This window comes from Mobula birostris, chromosome 5 (assembly GCF_030028105.1).
Source record: "Mobula birostris isolate sMobBir1 chromosome 5, sMobBir1.hap1, whole genome shotgun sequence".
Lineage (NCBI taxonomy): Eukaryota > Metazoa > Chordata > Chondrichthyes > Myliobatiformes > Myliobatidae > Mobula > Mobula birostris.
The window spans coordinates 48,168,377-48,190,986 of NC_092374.1; the positions used below are offsets into that span (position 1 = coordinate 48,168,377).

A 22,610-nucleotide genomic window follows, 5' to 3' on the forward strand; every position below is an offset into this window, starting at 1 on the left:
ATTCAAGCCGCACACACAAAAAATGCTGGTGAACGCAGCAGGCCAGATAGCATCTATAGGAAGAGGTACAGTCCATGTTTCGGGCCGGGACCCTTCATCAGGACAAGGCGTTTTCACCCACTGAACTGCCGCTCACTGGATGCTTTTTTTGTTTTTTGTCCCATTCTCCATAAGCTCAAGAGACTGTTGGACGTGAAAATCCTAGGAGATCATCAGTTTCTCAGCTACTCAAACCATCCAATGTGGTGCCAACAATCATACCACAGTCAAAGTCACTTCTTCCCCATTCTGATCTTTGGTCTGAACATGCTGGCAAGCTTTTATGCATGGAATTGCTGCCAAATACTTGGCTGATTAGGTATTTACATTAATGAGCAGGAGTACAGGTGTGCCTAATAAAGTGGCCATAGAGTGTATTTTCTTTTCTTTTTGCAATTGGATGTTAGAGAGAGGAGCTGAGTGAGTCCTGACTCTGTTTTAGAAAGTGAAAGGGTGACGAGCCTGGTAAGGTGGAAGAAGAAGGGAAATGGTTGATGAGAGAAAGAGACACGAGAAAATGTACAAAGCCCCTACTTGGTTCATCTCTGACATGCATGCATATGAGACACCTTATAATTATTACCAACTAACAAGGCTTCAACTCAAGTTTTTAAATCATCTTTAAAGTTCTTCACGGGGTTTAATTTCAAGAATGGTTTGAAATATCTTGAGCCATTCCTTTCAGTAGTGACAAAGATATTTAGAGTGGTTCTGATTGGTGCACACTTACTTAATGGGTGATTGGAGCTTCAGTAATTCATCAGAGAAATTCTAATTCAGAATTATTCTAAGAGGCTTTTTGTGTTCAAAAGTCTAAAAGGCTAAATGATGTAAATCAGAAGCAAAAGCAAAATGCTTTTAAAAGTAATCAGGAAATCATAACATCTAAGAAGAACACAACACTTAAAAGTTACGTACACATCTGTTCTTTCTACAGAGACTGTTTTCAGCACTTCTGTGGCAGTGGAGTCTTTTAGCTAATCATTGTGATTACATTTTAAGGACTTCAAATTGAAAGCTATATAAAATTTATAGTTTAGGCTATACAGCACCACCTGCTGGATATTCTCAGTACTGCTACTTAATATATTGTAAAACCAACATCCAACTGCTCTGGTATGTCATCAATGGACACTTCTGTTGGAATGCAACAGTATTCAAAACCAATCTTTCTGGGAATTTCAGTGATGAAGCAGAAACAGTTCGTAATAGACTCACTTTATCATATAAATCACCATTTTCTTATAATTGGACTAATAATATTATACACCCCATCCATCAACTGTTGGTTCCACAGATATACTTGTTTCATATTCGGTGAAATTGCCTACAAGACTGATATTGAATTACCCCGCTCACAGTACGTACAATGGCTTAACTAACCACTGATGTCAAAACTGGATTACTTACTAAACCTGGGATTGGGCCGACTTGCACGAAGAGATCTCGAAGTTTCCCCAGTCTGACCAGTCAGTACTCTGGATTCATACTAAACCTTGGTGCATTGGACTTACAGTACTGAAATACCACGAGAGTTAACTGGCTAGTTTGGTATTTAAGCTCTACTGAGCCTATGATTACAACTGATCCACATCAATTTTTCCCGTAGTTCTTTCTCTCTGATATTTCTCCAAAAGCTATCTGATCTGTACTATTTGCCTTAATTACTCCCTGTGGCAGTAAGTTTCATTACTTACCATCTCTACGTTAAGAAATTTCACTTGAGGAAATTTATCTCCTCTTCTTTTGTACTCACTGTGCACCCGCCCCCCCCCCCCCCACATCTCCCTTATTGAATCTCTTCATAATTGGAAATAAATTTATCTTTCCCAAAGAAAACCAGCCTTTTTGCTGTTTCAAGATGACAGCAACCTTTCAATTTTGATGGTAAATATTTTCCAAACCACCTGAACTGTTTCCTATAGTAGTACAGAAACAATACTTGAGTACAGTTTTCCTTTCAGTCTGGTCTAATCAGAATTATTAATTTAACTAACTTGCACCTTTTTGTTCTATTTCTATAGAGCAGGGGGTTCCCAACTTGGGGTCCTCGGTTAATGGTAGGGGTCCAAGGCATAAAAAAGGTTGGGAACCCCTGCTATAGTAGTTGGACTGCTTTGAAGTTAGTTGGATAAGCATGAGTGAATTAAGTATCTGAACTCCACACCCCTCTACTCTTAAATTAAATTTAGATTAATTCCTCAGGACCAAGTCCTACTTTTCATGCCCAGTCTGATTGCTGACACCATATGAACTTTACCCTGCATTTATTACTCTGCTAATCTAAAGTCTGGTTCTGACTCCAGCATTTTAACTGTGTCTCAGCACCCAATCTCTGTTAAGTATCGGATTTCGATGCTGATGGCGTCTGCATGAAGGAAATTTTTGTACACAAAGTTTGGTGTGAGCACAGAAAGGAAAACGAATGCTATGTCCCATATCACTGTGTGTCAAAATGGCAATGAGCATGCCCTTGTTATTTATTTCTCTCCCTCCCCACCATCTTTTCCCCATTTCCTTGTGATCCCTTCTTTACTATGATCTTCCAATCCTTTTTGATGCAGGAGATGTTCAGGTAGATAAGCTGGTCACCAGAAGCTGCCCATGGCATGTGGGTGAATGGTACAGTCTGAGGGCAGTTGATGGAAAGTGAGGAGACTACGATGAGATTAGTGTAGTGGGCTGAAAGATCTGTTTTTGTGTCCATGCCAATATTTTATTAATTAAAAAATATTAAAGTTAGAGGTCAGTCTCCGAAAGCCATACTTGTTTAACTAAGTTCCTACTTATATCCACAGTAATCTTTGAGTCTTAACATTCCTCATCATAATATCAAAATCCAAGTAAATAAATGGTTGGTGCAGCCTATCCAAATTCAGAGACCTCAACAGCCCGACTGCCTGGGCCCATGAGCAGCAAACTGACCAGGAGACTCCCCCAAGCAGCCCTCTCTCCTCCACACTGTCTGACGCATTGCTGTATTTGCAGGCCTTGGGCACAAGGCCAAATCAACAGCTGGCGCGATTCACAGCAAATAATTAATGGGCACCTGCATCAACCAATGAGCTTCTGGGTTCAAACATTTTATTCAAATGGAGTCCTTGGGCAAAATCAATGCTTTTCTTCGATTGATCTACCTTGAGCGGGTTTACTCGCACATCCATTCTTCCCTCCTCGATGTCTGCTATTTCCTGTCGGATATTGATCATTGCGTCACAGAATCTGTCCAGTTCAGCTTTATCTTCGGACTCCGTTGGCTCAATCATGAGTGTGCCAGAAACCGGCCAGGACATAGTCGGAGCGTGGAACCCTGCAGAACAGAACAGTTGGGTGACTTCACTGGGGAGAGAATCAGTTGCAGCTGGTATACAACTTGCACCAATTAATCCTGCTCAACTTGAAAATCTGAAGATACTTCCACATTCCAAATTCACCTTATAAATATCAGTTACAGTCGGTCAGGAGAACGGTGGGAGAACCCATGCAGATCAAGTTTGCCAACTTTGTTCTCTTTCAACCACATTCAGATCCTTTGCCAATTATTACTTAGCACCCTCCTCCTATCACTAAAGCCATATAACTTCCTTTTTACAAGACTACACCAACAAAAAAAATCCACAATGTATCCATGACTTATTTAGAACTATTTTAACACTTACTCAGACCCCCATTTAATTCTCTGTGCCCTTTTTAATAATATCGTATGTGCCCTTTTTAATAATATCGTATCAAAGAGTACAAATAAACATTCCTCTTGCACTGCACTTGAAGGATACTGTAGTACGAGATTGAAACAAATTTAGCCAAATATGTCGACGTTCAGGTCCTGGGAGAAGCAGACTGCATAATAATAGCTTAAAATTCAAGGAGTTGGAAATAGAAAAGTAAATGATCTCACCATAATCTTGCAACCTCTTGGCAATATCCACAGCCTCAATGTTTGCTGTTTTTTTGAACGGTCGCACATCCAAGATGAATTCATGAGCTACATAACCTGTAAAAACATATTCAGAAGTCTGGTATTACCTGCAGGACACTGAAACACGATACTTTTCTAACATAGCACTCGAATAGCACAATATTGTAGAAGAAAATCTTTACGGCCAACCAACAAGATTGTTGAATACTGTCAATTAGGCGAACTTGCGCATTGTCACACTAAAAACCTTTGTACCAGGATTACAAAGCTCAAAATTAGGTTGTTAAACACTCATTCAAACTGGTTGTTATGAATATCAGAAAAACTGCAGATGTTGGAAATCTGAAACAAAAACAGAAAATGCTGGAAATATTCAGCAAAAGAGACAGCATCTGTGGAGAAAGAAACAGTCAATGTTTTGGATCTGTGACCCTTTGTCAGTGTTTATGTTGTAACCAGAGTACGATTCCATTTCAATAAACGGAAGTGTTTTTTTTTAAACACTGGTGTCAGAAGAATTCCATAGACACCTTCATTGTTTACCTGCAAGGCACTAGAGCCAAATTCTTCCTTAATTCATGTGAGTAGCTCAACAACTATAACCAAGACTTATAAATGTGAACCATTAATTCTAACATATTCGCAAAAGATTTGCGAGTTTCTACTTCGTTCAGTTACTCTTCACACACAATAGTAATGGAAACAAAAGAGTGTAAGATATGCACTGAACCTAAAAGTTAGATCATCAGAGCATTGAGGATTGCATGTTACACAGAAGCTGGAAAGACTGAGTGTGAGTGGAGGTGGTGAGGAGGTTCCCTATTGAGGGGGAGTCTAGGACCAGAGGGCACAGCCTCAGAAGGATGCTCCTTCAGAACAGAGGCGAAGAGGAATTCCTTGCGATTGAGGGTGCTGAATCTGTGGAATTAATTGCCACCAGTGGCTGTGGAGGCCAAATCGTTGTGTATATTTGAAACAGAGGTTGACAGGTTCTTGATTGATACAGGTGTCAATGGTTACAGGGTAAAGGCAGGAGAATGGGGTTGAGAGGGATAATAAGTCAACCATAATGGAATGGTAGAGCAGACACGATGGGCCGAACGGCTTAATTCTACTCCTATGTCTTGTGGTCTTATGGTCACATGTGATGGAATTAGAAGCTGATGCACTATTACTGATGTTGTCTCTTGTGTCATAAGATTCTGAGTTTGTGCCCACTCCAGAGATCTGAGCATAAAGTGAGTCTTGTGCAATGTAGGCAAAGATACAAGGCACAGGCCAATACCCACGTTAAGGACGCATGTGAACATATAGAATAGGTACACATTTAAATCTGCCTTTCCAAAGGGTCAGATTTAAATTAATTGTCCATGTCCTGATGCTGAAGGAGTACTGCACTGCCAAAGGTAGCACCTTTTTGATGGGATACCAAGCTGAGAAGTGCCTCTATCAACACTGGTGACATAACAGCTCTTAAACAACAGCTTATGAAAGACAGATTATTGGTCAGCATTGCACTGCTGCATGTAGGATCCTGTTGTGTTTAATTTTCATTTCCTTGCATCCTGTTTTATGACAGTGACTCAGCTTCAAAAATAGTTCATCGAATCCTCTGCAAAGCTCTAATGGGCATTAAATGATCACAGTTTAAGGCTCTTCCTCAATCTCTCCATGATCTTTTACAAAGCCAAGTCATGGGATATTAAAAAGAAACATTAGGCTGAATGCAGAGAAGTGATTCCTGCAGGTAAGGCAATCTGGAACAAATGAACAAATGCAACAGGAAAAGCTAGGCTTTACTGGAGTTTTAGAAAACACTTCATCAGCAGAGAAGTGGTAAAAATTTGGAATTTTCACAAACACCAAAGAATGCAAGATCTATTGTTAACCTCAAGCCTTTTTGTTGGCAAAAATCTGTGTCAGATATGGGAAAATAATGGGTGATAGGCATTCACAGATCAACCATGATCATATTTGGTGGCTGAAAAGGATAATTCTGTCACAGATAACTGGCACAAAACTCAGAATGCAATAGTCCAAGTGTGATGCTCTTCCTGAAAGATATTGATGCCAATAGAAATGAACAAATATCATGACAATATATAAAAATGCACTTGCCCGAATTAAAAACTTCTTACCTAAATCCTCTTTATCACAAGTCAATGAATGAAAATCAACTAAAACCCGTTTACAAAATGGGCAAACATGCAGAAGTTTCCAACTCTTTTACGACATTTCAAGAAACAATGAAAACTCAAGACGTCCTTAAGCTATGATGAAAGACTGGATCGACTAGGCTTATACTCGTTGGTATTTAGAAGATTGAGGGGGGTTCTTATTGAAACGTATAAAACCCTAAAGGGATTGGACAGGCTAGATGCAGGAAGATTGTTCCCGATGTTGGGGAAGTCCAGAACGAGGGGTCACAGTTTGAGGATAAAGGGGATAGGGCCGAGATGAGGAAAAACTTCTTCACACAGAGAGTGGTGAATCTGTGGAATTCTCTGCCACAGGAAACAGTTGAGGCCAGTTCATTGGCTATATTTAAGAGGGAGTTAGATATGGCCCTTGTGGCTAAAGGGATCAGGGGGTATGGAGGGAAGGCTAGTACAGGGTTCTGAGTTGGATGATCAGCCATGATCATACTGAATGGCGGTGCAGGCTCGAAGGGCCGAATGGCCTACTCCTGCACCTATTTTCTATATTTCTATAACCAACTGCATACTTGACACAGGATGTAAAAGTACTTGCAAGAAAACGATGTCAGCTCACGTCAGTATTTCGTTTCACAGCTATACATGAATGAGCAAAATGTAACACATGGAAGTTAAAAATCACTGCACTCCAAGTGTACTCAGTGTACTCACTGTTGAAAGACAAAACCTTGTTGGCCTAAACATTATTGATGGCCACATGCAGTTAGTGTCATTTTTCGTAAATCTGTAGTGAAGCAGTTCCATCTGGGAGGGATGCAGGAAGAAGGGGAGCCAGAAGCTGGTGACAGCACTTGGATTTGGAAGGACTCCACTCTCTTGAAAAGCCACTTGTGCTTTGCTTCCTCTCCCAACGGGAAAAAAGCTCAATTAAGGAAGCCAAGCATTTTTTTCCAAATAGGAATTTCATTCTCATGTCAATTATAGTGATAGAACAAAACAAAGAAGAAATAGGACATTCAGCCAAATTCATCAATGCCAATCAAGATCCTCATCTAACCTGGTCCCACTTGTCCATTTTTAGCCCGTATCTCTTGAAACCTTTCCTATTTGACGCTGACGGACTTTTACCGCTGTACCATTGAGAGCATACTCACCAAATGCATCTCAGTGTGGTATGGCAATTGTCCTGTATCGGACCGCAAAGCACTCCAGCGTGTGGTGAAAACTGTCCAGCAGATTATCGGCACCCAATTGCCCACCATTGAGAACATCTACCGTAAACACTGCCTGGGCAGGGTGAAAAGCATTATCAGGGATGCATCTCACCCTAACCATGGACTTTTTACTCTCCTCCCATCCGGTAGGCGCTACAGGAGCCTCCGCTCTCGCACCAGCAGGCACAGGAAGAGCTTCTTCCCTGAGGCTGTGACACTGCTGAACCTCTCATCACAGCGCTAAGCAGTATTGCATCCGTATTGTACTGTCTCAGTACTTTTATATTTGTGTGCTGTAGCACTTACTTTTTATTCACAGTTATTTTGTAAATAACAATGTCGTTCGCATCTCTGGTCAGATGCTAATTGCATTTCATTGGCTTTGTATCTGTACTCGGCACAATGACAATAAAGTTGAATCTAATCTAATCTAATTTAATTTTCTCTTTGTCCAAATATCTCTTAAATGTTGTAATCCAACCAGTTTGAAACATGTCCTATGGCAATTACCTTTTTACTTGCCTTGCTCTTTACATAAAAGGATGGAGTTTAAAAATTATTGCCTACAATTTATGGTGATTCAGGAATTTGTACAATATGCTCCACTATGCTCCTGCAACCAAAACAGAAATAGAGAGAGAAAGCAGAAAACAGGTCCTTCAGCCCATCAAGTATACACTGACCATCAACCACTGACCTTTTCCCCACAGTCTCATTCACTCTCCCCGGATTTTATTCTAGTCTCTTGGTGAAGCATATTTTTCATCAGCTTCCCCCATTTATCTTCAACCATCATGTTTAATTTATATCCCAAACTATTGATACGTCTGCTTAGGGACACATGCGTAGGCATCTCATAATTTTATAAACCTCAATTAAATTTCTTTAAAAAGAGCAAGATGAACCCGGGAAGTTCTCCTTATTGGCTGAAACTAAATCCTCATAAATGTCCTCTTCACTCTCTCTAGTGGTATCACATCCCTTTCTGTTGTGTCAAAAGCAAAAAAGTACAGTACTCCAGCTTTCATGTAGAGGTTTCGGGCCGAGACCCTTCATCAGGCCCACCTCTCAAAGCTCTCACATCCACCACCGTGAAGTGCTTCAAGAGGCTGGTCATGGGTTGCATGAGCTCTACCCTCCAGCCAATCTTGATCCACTGCAATTTGCCTACTGCTGAAACAAGTCGATGGCAGATACCATCTTCCTGGTCCTACAATGATCTCTGGAACATCTAAATAACAAAGACACCTTCGTCAGGCTCTAATTTATTCAGTGAAGTCAGAATCAGAATCAGATTTATTATCACCAGCATGTGAAGTGAAATTTGTTAACTTAGCAGCAGCAGTTCAATGCAATACATAATCTAGCAGAGAAAAAAGAAAATAATAATAATAAATAAAATTTTAAAAAAAATAAACAAGTACATCAGCTACATCTACTGAATAGATTTTTAAAAAGTGCAAAAACAGAAATACTGTATATTTTTTAAAAAGTGAGGTAGCGTTCAAAGATTCAAAGTCCAATAGTTCTGCCTTCAATATTATAGTTCCAAACAAACTCATCTCCTAACTTCCAGACTTATGACCAGCACCTTCCTTTGCAATTAATTCCTGACATGCTGCCCAACAGATCACAATGAGAATGGGAAGGCAGCAACACCTCTTGGGGAATCTGTGGATGTTGTACAGTAAGATTCCCTACTCCTCTTCATTGCTCAATACTGCATTGTTCACCAAGTATATTCTTGCCTTACTTTCCCTGCCAGGTGCATAACCCTTTTGGACTGAACTCCATTTGATGATTCATACTGCAACGTTAAGTGTTTACATAAAAGAGAAGAAAGCCTTCTAAGATTAGTAAAGTGACACCCAAAATTTCCATCAACTTACCCTTTGCCCCGCGAAAAACTATTCTGTAGAAATTTTCCAGCCTCTTGGCCATGTAATTTGCATTTAGAATGGCAACCTCAGTAGCATGGCGAAGTCCCTTTGATCCCATCAACTATGTGAGGAGAAACATAAAAATATCAGAAGCATTGCTAAAGTCGCAGGAGAAGAACATTACAGATAAGAGGCATAGAAAAGTACAGCACAGAAACCGACACTTCCGCCCATCTAGTCTGTGGTGAACCATTTAAACTTCTTACGCCCATCGACTTGCCCTCCATGACCCTACTATCTTTATCATATCAATTTAGATTCTTCTAACTCCCAAAGTAACCTCCTTCCTAAACACAAATATACATAGAGGACATTTCATGTAATTGCAAGCGCTTACATATAACTGTAGAAGTGTGCAGTACCTTAATGTATGCCAGGGAAATGGGCAGAATAGCACTGGAGCCCCAGGGAGCTGCACTGATTGTACCCAAAGGACGAGCATCTCTGTCTGACACTGGCGGGATCACAGGATGACTGGGCAAGTAGGGAGCGAGATGTTTCTTTCTGGAAAGAAAGCAGTTAAGAAAACAAAAGACCACACACAATAGACATGGTTAACATTACATCCTTTGATTAACGCAGGTGTTTAAGGCAAGAGCAGCTGCAGATTCACCTGCCCGTCATCCACACACACTCCTCCCACCCGTCCCCTTTCTCCATCACTCCCACCCGCACTCCCTACCTCTTGTCTTGGATTCCATGCTGCAACTTCCTTTCCATCATCCTTAACCCTTTGTTATCACCTCCCAACATCTGCTATTCCACTCTCTTCTCCCCCTATCATCCACTGCCTGCCAACACTTGCTCCACCCCTTCCCTCCACCTCTTTCTACAGGCTATCTCCCTTGTATCTTTCAGTCCAGAATCAGAATCAGGTTTATTATCACTGGCATGTGTTGTGAAATTTGTTAACTTAGCAGCAGCAGTTCAATGCAATACATTATACTATAGAAAGAAAAAAAATAAGGAAGTATATACATGTATATTAAATAGATTAAAATTTAGTGCATAAACAAAAATAATACATACACTTTTTTAAAAAGGGAGGTAGTGTTCATGGTTTCAATGTCCATTTAGGAATGGTATGGTAAAGGGGAAGAAGCTGTTCCTGAATCACTGAGTGTGTGCCTTCAGGCTTCTGTACCTCCTTCCTGACAGTAAAAATGAGAAGAGTGCATGCCCTGGGTGCTGGCAGTGCTTAATAATGGATGTCGCCTTTCTGAGGCACCGCTCCTTGAAGATGTCTCACCCAAGATGGAGCTGACTAATTTTACAACTTTCTGTAGCTCCTTTCGGTCCTCAGCAGTAGCCCCTCCCCTATACCAGACAGTGATGCAGCTGTCAGAATGCTCTCCAGGGTACATCTATAGAAGTTTGAGTGTTTTTGTTGACAAACCAAATCTCTTCAAACTCCTAATGAAATACAGCCGCTGTCTGGCCTTCTTTATAGCAGCATTGATATGCTGGGACCAGATCAGATCCTCAAGGAGCTTGACACCCAGGAACATGAATTGCTCACTCTGTCCACTTCTGATCCCTCTATGAGGATTGGTTGGTGTTCCCTCATCCTACCCTTCCACAATCAGCTCTGTCATCTTACTGACAATCAGTGCAAGGCCCAGATGAAGGGTCCTGATCAAAATTTTGACTGTCATTTCTCTTCGTTGATGCTTCCTGACACACTGATTTTTATTTGCATCTTTGGTGTCACCAAGAGCTCCTGATTGTTCATTTAATCATTTTTCCACTGCAGATACCATTTTCCCTCTCTCCATCTCTCTCAAGATCCACACGCTAAGAAAATCAACAGCAAAGGATGGCAGTTGTCAGAAGGTTTTTGATAGTTCTGTAAGGTCTCTTTTACAGGAAGGATCACAGCCAAGTTGAATCCAATATTTGCATGTGCTCTGTTGCAGGAAAATTATCAAGACCAATTTAACACTTTTTAAACCCAGACCTTGCGGCCACATTTCCTGGTCAATTAACTCAGTGAACAATCTCAAACCCTCCAAGTTTGCAGTGGTGTGAAACAGTGTCAAAACTATGCACCCTTAACATGCACAAATGTGGAAAACGTGACTGGCACTGCTCCTTGCCCGAAGGGCTAATAAGGAAATCAGACACCAGCAGCACCAGCAAAGAGCTATTTTAGTGCAAGTGATTTTCCAGGCGTGAATATCTTTGAGATTGGCTCAGTGGCAGCCGGAACAATTGGAAGTTCCAAATATCAGCAAAAGAGGTACTGGATTTGAAAACAAAACAGCCCTTCTACACAGGAAGGAACAGTATGAAAGTGAAAAGAAAAACACATCAAGAGAGCAAAAGGGTTAATGTGAATTAATAGTCACAGCCCTTGTATAAAACAGGAAAGTGAACAGCAAGTAGCTGGCATTATATTACAAGCAATTTTCCTCTTGAAAGCAACATTATCCCTGAAAACTTCCTCAATATGTGTTTATCTTGTTATGTAATGTTTAGAAAAGCATTCTCTAACAATGAGCCCAGGGACAATAAGACATAAACATTACTAAACAACACACAGATGCTTAACACTGCTGTTCTATAGGCTTATAAAGGAATTAAAATGTCCATCACCATCTTTTTGTTATTTACAAAACTATTCATTGGATCAGCAATGTTCTCAGTTTCTCAAAAACTTCCTCTATTGATAAGCTCAATCATGCAACCGGCAGCTGAAAAGTTACCCATCCAGATGGAACGTATCCAGGGTTACTGAAGGACTAGAGGTGGAAACAATGGAGAACCTGGCCAGAATCTCCCAATGTTTTGTGGCAATTGTAGCACCAGACGACAGGAGTTTTGCAAACGTCACACCTTATTAAGGTGAAAGGGATTAAATGGACAGTCAACCAAATATCCGGTAGACAACAGGTTGATGAAGCATTAGTTAACAGGTGAAATTTGGGGCACATTTGTTAAAGGAAAATTATTTTGCTGGGTCGATGAATTCTGTAAAGGAATGTCAGAAAGCATTCATGATAGCACCGCTGTCTTCCGAAAGGTATACCATAGAATATTTATAGGTAGAATTATAATCTGTCAGTTAAGAGGCATGGTGGGTAAGTGGGTGTCACACTGGTTAAGGGATGGAAAGCAGAGAATGGAGATGAAGGATTACTTTTGCAGACTGCAGGAAGGTAACGGGTTTTGCTGCAAGTTTGTGATATACGTATATTAACATGGTCAATTAGAGTAGTAAGATACAATTTCAGAGAGAGTTGATAAAATTTTCCCAGTAAGCAATGGAAAGGATAATGCCCAATGGCCATACAAAGGAGCAAAAAAAAATAATGCAACCAGTTTGAAACGATCAGATGGAAAAAAAAATTGAGAGGAGTAGCATGAACCAAAATCAAAGGGGATGCAGGAACAGAGTGGGCAGCCTGGCTCTATTCCTTGAAGTTTAATTACATCATAGACTGTGCCAGATAGAATAACACCTTATGTAACACATTTAGCTGCATAAATGACTAAACGCCCAACCAGTAGCTGACCGGATCAGACCATGCTGTGAGGAACTATCAACTTGTTCTTCTATTCGAATTAAGCACCGTCTTCACGTCAGAATCTCAGACCTTGCTGCGAGTTACACGTCCTCTGTAGTGTGAATGTTTCGACCTAGCCCCAATTCATACCCAATCTGAAAGTGGGGACTGGGGAGTGGTTAAAAGTGGGAAGAAAGATTTTCCACCATTGGCATACTGTTCAGTCAAAGGTTTGATACTCTTAAATTGGTCAATTGGGCCAGCTGAGGCCTCATACACATGTTCTGTGGGGTGACATAAACGTCAACCATCTTCCCCATAACTGGACAAATTCAGAAACTGAGAAAAGCAACTGATTTCAAGTCATAGGGAGATGCATCACAGAATCAGGCCCTTCAGCCCACTGAATCCATGTTGACCATTGAAAGTCTATTTACATTCTCATAGACTCCTCCCCAGATTCAACCGCTCACCCACCACAAGGGACAATTTACAATTACCAACTTGCATATCCTTGGAACGTGGGAGGAAACCCAAATGGTAACAGGGAGAAAGTGCAAACTCCACAAAGAAGTATGTCCCACTGTACTAAAGGAGGGACACAAAAGGGGAGGTTGAAGCACTTATTCTAAAAATATCCCTTTAAAGTCGGCTGGAGTTTAAGGATTTGAAGAGATAGCAGAACAGATCCACCAAGCCTGAGTGACTTTGATGATGTGGAGATGTGGAGACATGGTAAAAGGTTCCGCATGGAGCAGAGAAAGATAAAAGGAGATGTGTGCTTGTTAATGTTTGAGAGTAAAATCTCCGGGGAGAAAATTTGGCAAAAACACCAGAGGAAGCAAAGACAGATAGAACATAGAATAGTACAGCACAGTACAGGCCCTTTGGCCCACAATGTTGTGCCGACCCTTAAACCCTGCCTCCCATATAACCCCCCACCTTAAATTCATCCATATACCTGTCTAGTAGTCTCTTAAATTTCACTAGTGTATCTGCCTCCACCACTGACTCAGGGAGTGCATTCCACACACCAACCACTCTCTGAGTAAAAAACCTTCCTCTAATATCCCCCTTGAACTTCCCACCCCTTACCTTAAAGCCATGTCCTCTTGTATTGAGCAGTGGTGCCCTGGGGAAGAGGCGCTGGCTGTCCACTCTATCTATTCCTCTTAATATCTTGTATACCTCTATCATGTCTCCTCTCATCCTCCTTCTCTCCAAAAAGTAAAGCCCTAGCTCCCTTAATCTCTGATCATAATGCATACTCCCTAAACCAGGCAGCATCTTGGTAAATCTCCTCTGTACCCTTTCCAATGCTTCCACATCCTTCCTATAGTGAGGCGACCAGAACTGGACACAGTACTCCAAGTGTGGCCTAACCAGAGTTTTATAAAGCTGCATCGTTACCTCGCGACTCTTACTATCCTTCGACTTATGAAAGCTAACACCCCATAAGCTTTCTTAACTATCCTATCTACCTGTGAGGCAACTTTCAGGGATTTGTGGACATGTACCCCCAGATCTCTCTGCTCCTCCACACTACCAAGTATCCTGCCATTTACTTTGTACTCTGCCTTGGAGTTTGTCCTTCCAAAGTGTACCACCTCATACTTCTCCGGGTTGAACTCCATCTGCCACTTCTCAGCCCACTCCTGCATCCTATCAATGTCTCTCTGCAATCTTCGACAATCCTCTACACTATCTACAACACCACCAACCTTTGTGTCATCTGCAAACCTGCCAACCCACCCTTCTACCCCAACATCCAGATCGTTAATAAAAATCACGAAAAGAAGAGGTCCCAGAACTGATCCTTGTGGGACACCACTAGTCACAACCCTCCAATCCGAATGTACTCACCACGACCCTCTGCCTTCTGCAGGCAAGCTAATTCTGAATGCACCTGGCCAAACTTCCCTGGATCCCATGCCTTCTGATTTTCTGAATAAGCCTACCGTGTGGAACCTTGTCAAATGCCTTACTAAAATCCATATAGATCACATCCACTGCACTACCCTCATCTATATGCCTGGTCACCTCCTCAAAGAACTATCAGGCTTGTTAGACACCATCTGCCGTTCACAAAGCCATGCTGACTGTCCCTGATCAGACCATGATTCTCTAAATGCCCATAGATTCTATCTCTAAGAATCTTTTCCAACAGCTTTCCCACCACAGACATAAGGTTCATTGGTCTATAATTACCCGGACTATCCCTACTACCTTTTTTGAACGAGGGGACAACATTCGCCTCCCCCAATCCTCCGGTACCATTCCCGTAGACAACGAGGACATAAAGATCCTAGCCAGAGGCTCAGCAATCTCTTCCCTCGCCTCGTAGAGCAGCCTGGGGAATATTCTGTCAGGCCCCGGGGACTTATCCGTCCTAATGTATTTCAACAACTCCAACACCTCCTCTCCCTTAATATCAACATGCTCCAGAACATCAACCTCACTCATATTGTCCTCACCATCATCAAGTTCCCTCTCTTTGGTGAATACTGAAGAGAAGTATTCATTGAGCTACTGCAACCCAGAATGCCTGCCTGAAATGGTGATGGAAGCCTTAAACAAGAATGCACTGATAGGGGTATCTCAGTTTTCTGACCTGACAGTACCTCAGACATTCATTTATTAACATATTACTCTGCAGCACATCACCCAAAAACATGCAATGCCAAATATCACCTCAACATAGGTTGGGGTTCCTGGGTCTCTTTAAACTCAGGGTACAGCATGAATGGAAGGTCAATGTATGGGCATGAGGTTACTTACTACACAGGGTAAATAAACACTAAGTACCATTTGGCCATCCTACTTGAGTGCCGTCGTTCAGACCTCTTTAAAACCTAATTCCTTACAAATGTTTTAGTATTCACCAACAATATATTTGCCACTTCTGTACTTACTGACCACTGCAAGATTTCTTCTTGTTTAGGTTAAAACATAGGCTCCAATGACAAAGTCCCTGGTGGCCATTCTCCAATGAAGCACACCATAGCTCGTCAACGGTTCTGCTTGTGACCCAAACATGATGAGGAAACACTGAGTCAAAGAACTAACTTGGGCAAAAACACCCAGGGCAGGAGTCAATAAGGAGCAATTGCATGAAACTAATTCTTCCCTCTCCAGTTCAAAAGAACTGGAAGCTAATTGTCATATTTCAAGTGTGACTGATCAACACAGCCTGCCAATGGGGCCTTTTATCCTTGTGGCTTGCTATTAAGCAATTAGGATTCTTTTCCCCCCAACATGATTTAAGTTTGGGTTTGACATAAAAGTCCATTACAAAGCCACTGAAATAATTAAAAAGAATGTTTTTAACGATGCATCCTTTTTGGATTGCTCTCACTTCAATTTCATCCCATCCTCAGTTTCAAAACAATCACTGAACAAATTGTCTGAGGTCCAACGTGGCCATGACAACCCTGAAGCTACAGTAGACATAGCCAATTGTTCCAAAACATGATCGCTTGTCTTAAATCAAGATCAGAATTGTAATCCACAATACAAATCTTCTGAGTAAATTCTAAAGCTTTATCAAGAACCAGTTTGCCTCCTGTTAACAGTGTTCAGCATAGGATCATCTTAGATATCTTGTACTGAACATTGTTATAAATGGAATCAGGAGGAAATCAAAAGTAATAGTTACCAGGTGGGTTATGATAGGTAGAGACAATATAGTAAACTTAAAATATTAAGAGATATACATAAGAGCTTACTCACTATTTTTATGGTCTTCAATTTAAATTCCCATAATGTTGTAAAAAGAGTTAGCACTGTGATTCAAAATTATTAAGAAGATGGTTTAAACCTACACTCCAATTGGTCCCATGCCAGGTCCACCGCCTCCATGAGGAATACAGAAAGTTTTATGCAGGTTTAAGTGAGACACGTCGGATCCATAGTCACCAGGACGACAGAGGCCCACCTGAAAGATTGCACCATTAGGGGAGAGAGTACCAGAACATCAGAGCTCTTAAAAACAATTTCCTTTCTGAAAGCAGCAAGAAAGAAACATAGTTTAAAAAAAACTCACTAGCAGGTAACCACTTTATATTTCATTTGGGGTTACAATTAGCTTTCAATTATTGTGGATAAATTCAGGCTTGGCACATGTCAACCACCTATACCAAGCACCTCAAGAGTGATATAGGATGGAAAAGGTCCTTCAAAAACCTACATACATTAACCGTTTTAATTCTAATCCCCATTCCAACATGTCAGTCCATGGCCTCCTCCAGTGCTATGATAAGGCCACTCTCAAGTTGGAGAAGCAACTCCTCATATTCCATCTGGGTAGCCTCCAACCTGATGGCGTGAACATTGATTTCTCCAACTTTCAGTACTTTTTTCCTCCCCCCACCTTGGCCCTCTTCTACCCCTTCTCTTCCCCTCACTTGCCTATTTTATTTGCCCCACATTCCTATCAGGCCATAAGGCTTTTCTCAGGGACACTATCAAACAAGACTTCATACTTACTCCACTTTTTTACATTACAACATTCAGAATTGAAGATGTTGCTCCATTGACCTGTGTTCAGGCATCTGTTAATGTTACAAAGGTACACTAAAGGACTGAGAGGTAAATCATGGTTCAAAAGGTTATCTGCCACAGGATTTATTTACACCATGGGCTCAGAATTAAGCATTCCCAAAGATGCAAGCGACATTCAAGTGAAATGTTAGCAGAGAACCCCCTGAACAACACATTCGTTATGACCACAATAAGTTCTTACATTCTTCTAACATGAGGTGCCACTGAAGCTCCGAGATTTGACGGTATGCTTGAGAACTGCACTGTTACTTGTAAGCACACCGTGGTCTGGTCCTTCATTTTGTTCAGTCACTCAGGTTAGAAGGGTCAAGTCAGCAAGCTGGCTGACAGAGCACAGCAGAGTTACACTGCATTAATTGCACCAATGGGCACTCCAATAGAATGGTAAGTACAGAGCTTTGTGCTTCATGGTGTACCCGGCATGTTGTAAGCTGCTTCTTAATGCTGCACTGAAGTATTCATGACAGAAACAACACGGCCAGCCTCTGAGAACATTTTCAGTTTAAAAAGGGGTTCAGTGGACAGCCCAAGCCTAAGTTAACATGTGTGAACAGGTTACTGCTCTGTAAGTACACCACTCCTCCAAAGAGCCTCCTTGAAGATACCAAATCGCTAATATATCTGCCACTCCACATTGATTTGGCACGGAACACAGTAAGCAATGCAAATAAATGTGTGTTGTGCAATATTTCAATCCCATATATCCCAATTTATTTTAAATCCCATGATTTCATGCATAACCCCACATTTACTAAAACATGCACTATTTATAATACCTGTCCAAGGGTAGTAAGGAACAACAGTCTCCCAAATTCATCAGAAGGGGAATGCCCATGGTGGAGACCTGAATTTATCTATAGGGGAAACATGGCTATGGAGGCCTTTCCAGCTTAGACCCTAGTCTAGCAGAATCCGCAGGGAGACCCGACTCAGGGAGAGGGGAAAAATATAAAGTCCTTTTTCACTGTGCAAATCTCAAATCCTTAACGCCATATTTTCTATCTGTAAACATCCAAACAAGATAAGAACAGTTTCTCCTGATATGTAATCAGGAGCACCAGGGCACAAAATAACAAGCCTTCCACTTTAGCAGCTTCCTATCGCTTCTATGCACCAAAGCAGATGTACTACTGAACCCTAGTCCCTACGACCTGCTGTTGTGTACAGATGCTCACAGCAAATGAGAATGTGCACCTGATTCAGTGACATTGAAAACAGGCAGAAGTTACAGCACTCACCTGTGCATTCATGTTAGCCCCATCTAGGTAAACCTGTCCCCCATGATCATGGATCAGGCCACACACATCACTGATGTTCTCCTCAAACACTCCGTATGTGGATGGATAGGTGATCATGATGGCAGCCAGATTATCTTTGTACTTGTCAACCTTCAGCAAAGAAGATAAACAGAGCTCTTCTTCATCACATTTCAAACAAATATTTGCATAGATTCAACAGATTCAAACCCTGATGAGATTTATTTTCTTACCTATTTAAAGGACTTTGCCTAAATGTTACTTCTTCAGGGAGGGAGTGAGGTCCTAAACCTAATGTGACAGTTATATCATGTCTTGCAGAACCACCATTTTTAACAGAGTTTCTCAAGATGGCAACCCATTCACGTGGAGAGATACGGTTTAAAAGAAGTGATCTCAAAAGTCAGGAAGGTTGAGGGATAGAACACTGGAGATTATGATTTATACACCTTTTAATGGAATTTGAGGTAGCAATCACGTTTTTTTCCAATATTTAATCAGGAAAAAATCTGCTCTGGTGGGAAGTTTGATGAACTAGGAGAAGTAATATTTGGGGTTGATACAGGTGGTGTTGAGGCAGAACTGAGTTTTGTGCAAAAAGGCAGGAGGTACAGCAGCCTTAGGTCCCAGACCACCAGGATCAGGTATAAGCATCAGTGTGGATAACTTTACTCACCTCAACAGTGAATTGACTCCACAACTTATAGACACACTTTCAAAGACTCTACAACTCACATTCTCTGTATTATTTATTTACATTTTTATTATTTGCACAATTTGTCTTCTTTTGCACATTGACTGTCAGTTTTTGTTATTCAGATTTCATAAATGCTATTGTAAATACCTGCTGGAAAATGAATCTCAAGGTATCATATGGTGACATATATGTACTTCAACAATAAATCAATGTTGAACTTGGTTGTGAAGAGTTTCTGGATATTATTGTTGAGGGTACATAAATATAGAGTAACAGGAGGGAGCCAAGGGTAGATCTTTGGGAGACTCAAAGGCGAGGAGAGAAGACACTGCAGGTATGCTTCCACTGCAATGGAAAAGATGGAGGTGGAAAAGGAGAGTCCCACCCACTGTACAACAGTTGGATATTAAAAGGTAGATTACACAATGTAATATATGTAACAAATTTCATGACACATGTGAGTGACGATAAACCTGATTCTGATATGGGTCTCTATTGTGGACTGAGAGTGGGAAGGGGGCAGAGAGAGGAGAATCATGGTTGGGAAAAGGGGAAGGGAGAGGGGAGGGAGCGGGAAGCACCAGAGAAACATTCTGTAATGATCAATAAACCAATTGTATGGAATCAAATTACCTTGGCTGGTGTCTCAGGACTCATGCCACCCCATCCTGGCACTCCTTCTCTGCCACCTATCCCACACCCCTCCCACGGCACTCTACCCTCACCATTCCAAACATCCTTTGCTCGTGCCAGATTTACAAAGTTACTCTCTGCTCCATGTTGACAGATATAGTCCTGTTCAAAAGTCTTAGGCACCCTAGCTATACAGTATCTATAAAAAGCACTCCCCCACCCCCACCCTGGAAGCTGTTTTATTGCTTTTCAAAATTGAATCACAGTGGATTTAATTTCATTTTTTGATGCTGATCAATAGAAAAAGACAAAGTGAAAAGAGATCTCTACAAAATGATCTAAATTAATTACAAATATAAAATACAAAATAATTTGATTACTTCAGTATTCACCCCCTTCAAATCAGTATTTAGTAACTACACCTTTAAAAGCAATTACAGCCTTGAGTCTGTGTGGATAGGTCACTGTCAGCTTTGCACATCTGGACACTGCAATTTTCCCCACATTCTTCTTTACAAAACTGCTCAAACTCTGTCAGATTGCATGGGGATCATGAGTGAACAACCCTATTCAAGTCCAGCTACAAATTCTCAATTGGATTGAGGGCTGGACTCTGACTTGGCCACTCCAGGACACTAACTTTGCTATTTTTAAGCCATTCCTGTGTACCTTTGGCTTTATGCTTGGGGTCATTATCTTGCTAGAAAAAAAATCTTCTTGCATGTCACAGTTCTCTTGCAGACTGCATAAGGTTTTCCTCCAGGATTTCCAAGTATTGTGCTGCACTCATTTTACTCTCTACCGTAACAATCCTTTCAGGACCTGCTGTAGTGAAGTATCCCCACAGCATGATGCAACCATCACTATGCTTTGCGGTAGGGATGGTGTGTTTCTGAAGATTTGTGGTGTTTGGCAGAATCAGAATCAAGTTTATTATCATCGGCAAGTGATGTGAAATTTGTTAACTTAGCAGCAGTAGTTCAATGCAATACATAATCTAGTAGAGGAAAAAAATAATAAACAAGTAAATCAATTACATATATTGAATAGATTTTAAAAAACATGCAAAAATAGAAATACTGTATATTAAAAAAAATGAGAGTGTTCAAAGATTAAACGTCCATTTAGGAATCCTATGGCGGAGGGAAAGAAGCTGAATTGCTGAGTGTGTGCCTTCGGGCTTCTGTACCTCCTACCTGACAGTAACAGTGAGAAAAGGGCATGCCCTGGGTGATGGAGGTCCTTAAAAATGGACGCTGCCTTTCTGAGCCACCACTCCCCAAGGATGTCCTGGGTACTTTGTAGGCTAGTACCCAAGATGGAGCCGACTAAATTTACAACCCTCTGCAGCTTCTTTCGGTCCTGTGCAGTAGCCCCTCCATACCAGACAGTGATGCAGCCTGTCAGAGTGCTCTCCACTGTACAACTATAGAAGTTTTTCAGTGTATTTATTGACATGACAAATCTCTTCAAACTCCTAATAAAGTATAGCCGCTGTCTTGTCTTCTTTATAGCTACATCAATATGTTGGGACCAGGTTAGATCCTCAGAGATCTTGACACGCAGGAACTTGAAACTGCTCACTCTCTCCACTTCTGATCCCTCTATGAGGATTGGTATAAGTTCCTTCGCCTTACCCTTCCTGAAGTCCACAATCAGCTCTTTCGTCTTACTGACGTTGAGTGCCAGGTTGTTGCTGCGGCACCATTCCACTAGTTGGCATATCTCACTCCTGTACGCCCTCTCGTCACCACCTGAGATTCTACCAACAATGGTTGTACCGTCAGCAAATTTTGTAGATGGTATTTAAGCTATGCCTAGCCCCACAGTCGTGTATATAGAGTGTAGAGCAGTGAGCTAAGCACACACCCCTGAGGTGCGCCAGTGTTGATCATCAGCGAGAGGGATATGTTATCACCAATCCACACAGATTCTGATCTTCTGGTTAGGATGTCGAGGATCCAATTGCAGAGGGAGATACAGAGGCCCAGGTTCTGCAACTTCTCAATCAGGATTGTGGGTATGATGATATTAAATGCTGAGCTATAGTCAATGGGCAGCATCCTAACGTAGGTGTTCGTGTTGTTCAGGTGGTCTAAAGCCGTGTGGAGCGCCATTGAGATTGCGACTTTAAAGAAAACCTAACATCGGCCTTTGAGACGGAGATCACTGGGTCATCAGGTGCAGCAGGGTTTTTCACAGCTGTAATTGTGTTCTCCCTTTCAATGAGTGCATAGAAGGCATTGAGTTCATCTGGTAGTGAAGCATTACTGCATTCATGCTATTAGGTTTCGCTTTGTAGGATGTAATGTCTTGCAGTCCCTGCCAGAGTTGCCGTATATCCGATGTGGCCTCCAACCTCATTCAAAATTGTGTCGCTGCCCTTGAAATACCCCTCCGCAAATCATACCTGGTTTTCTGGTACAGGCTTGGGTCACCAGACTTGAATACCAAAGATCTAGCCTTCAGCAGATGACATACCTCCTGCTTCATCCACGGCTTTTGGTTTGGGAATGTACAGTAAGTCTTTGTGGGCACACACTCATCCACACAGGTCTTAATGAAGTCGGTAACATCTGCAGCATACTCATCCAGGATCAAAGATGAATCCCTGAATACAGTCCAGTCCACCAATTCAAAGCAGTCCTGTAGGCACTCCTGTGTTTCACTTGTCCATACCTTCTTGGTCC

General features: G+C 41.5%; 1 protein-coding gene across 2 annotated transcripts in view; it reads right to left on the reverse strand.

Moving 5' to 3' along the window:
- The window catches only part of gldc (glycine dehydrogenase (decarboxylating)), a 210,133-nt gene that overhangs the window by 9,864 nt on the left and 177,659 nt on the right, over positions 1-22,610 (reverse strand). For both annotated transcript variants that reach the window (XM_072257995.1, XM_072257996.1), the window contains 6 exons: positions 18,573-18,722; positions 16,596-16,708; positions 9,631-9,772; positions 9,218-9,329; positions 3,938-4,033; positions 3,177-3,349 (listed from right to left, as the gene is read on the reverse strand). In XM_072257995.1, coding sequence (XP_072114096.1) covers positions 3,177-3,349; positions 3,938-4,033; positions 9,218-9,329; positions 9,631-9,772; positions 16,596-16,708; positions 18,573-18,722 — 786 coding nt within the window. The remainder of the gene's footprint in view (positions 1-3,176; positions 3,350-3,937; positions 4,034-9,217; positions 9,330-9,630; positions 9,773-16,595; positions 16,709-18,572; positions 18,723-22,610) is intronic.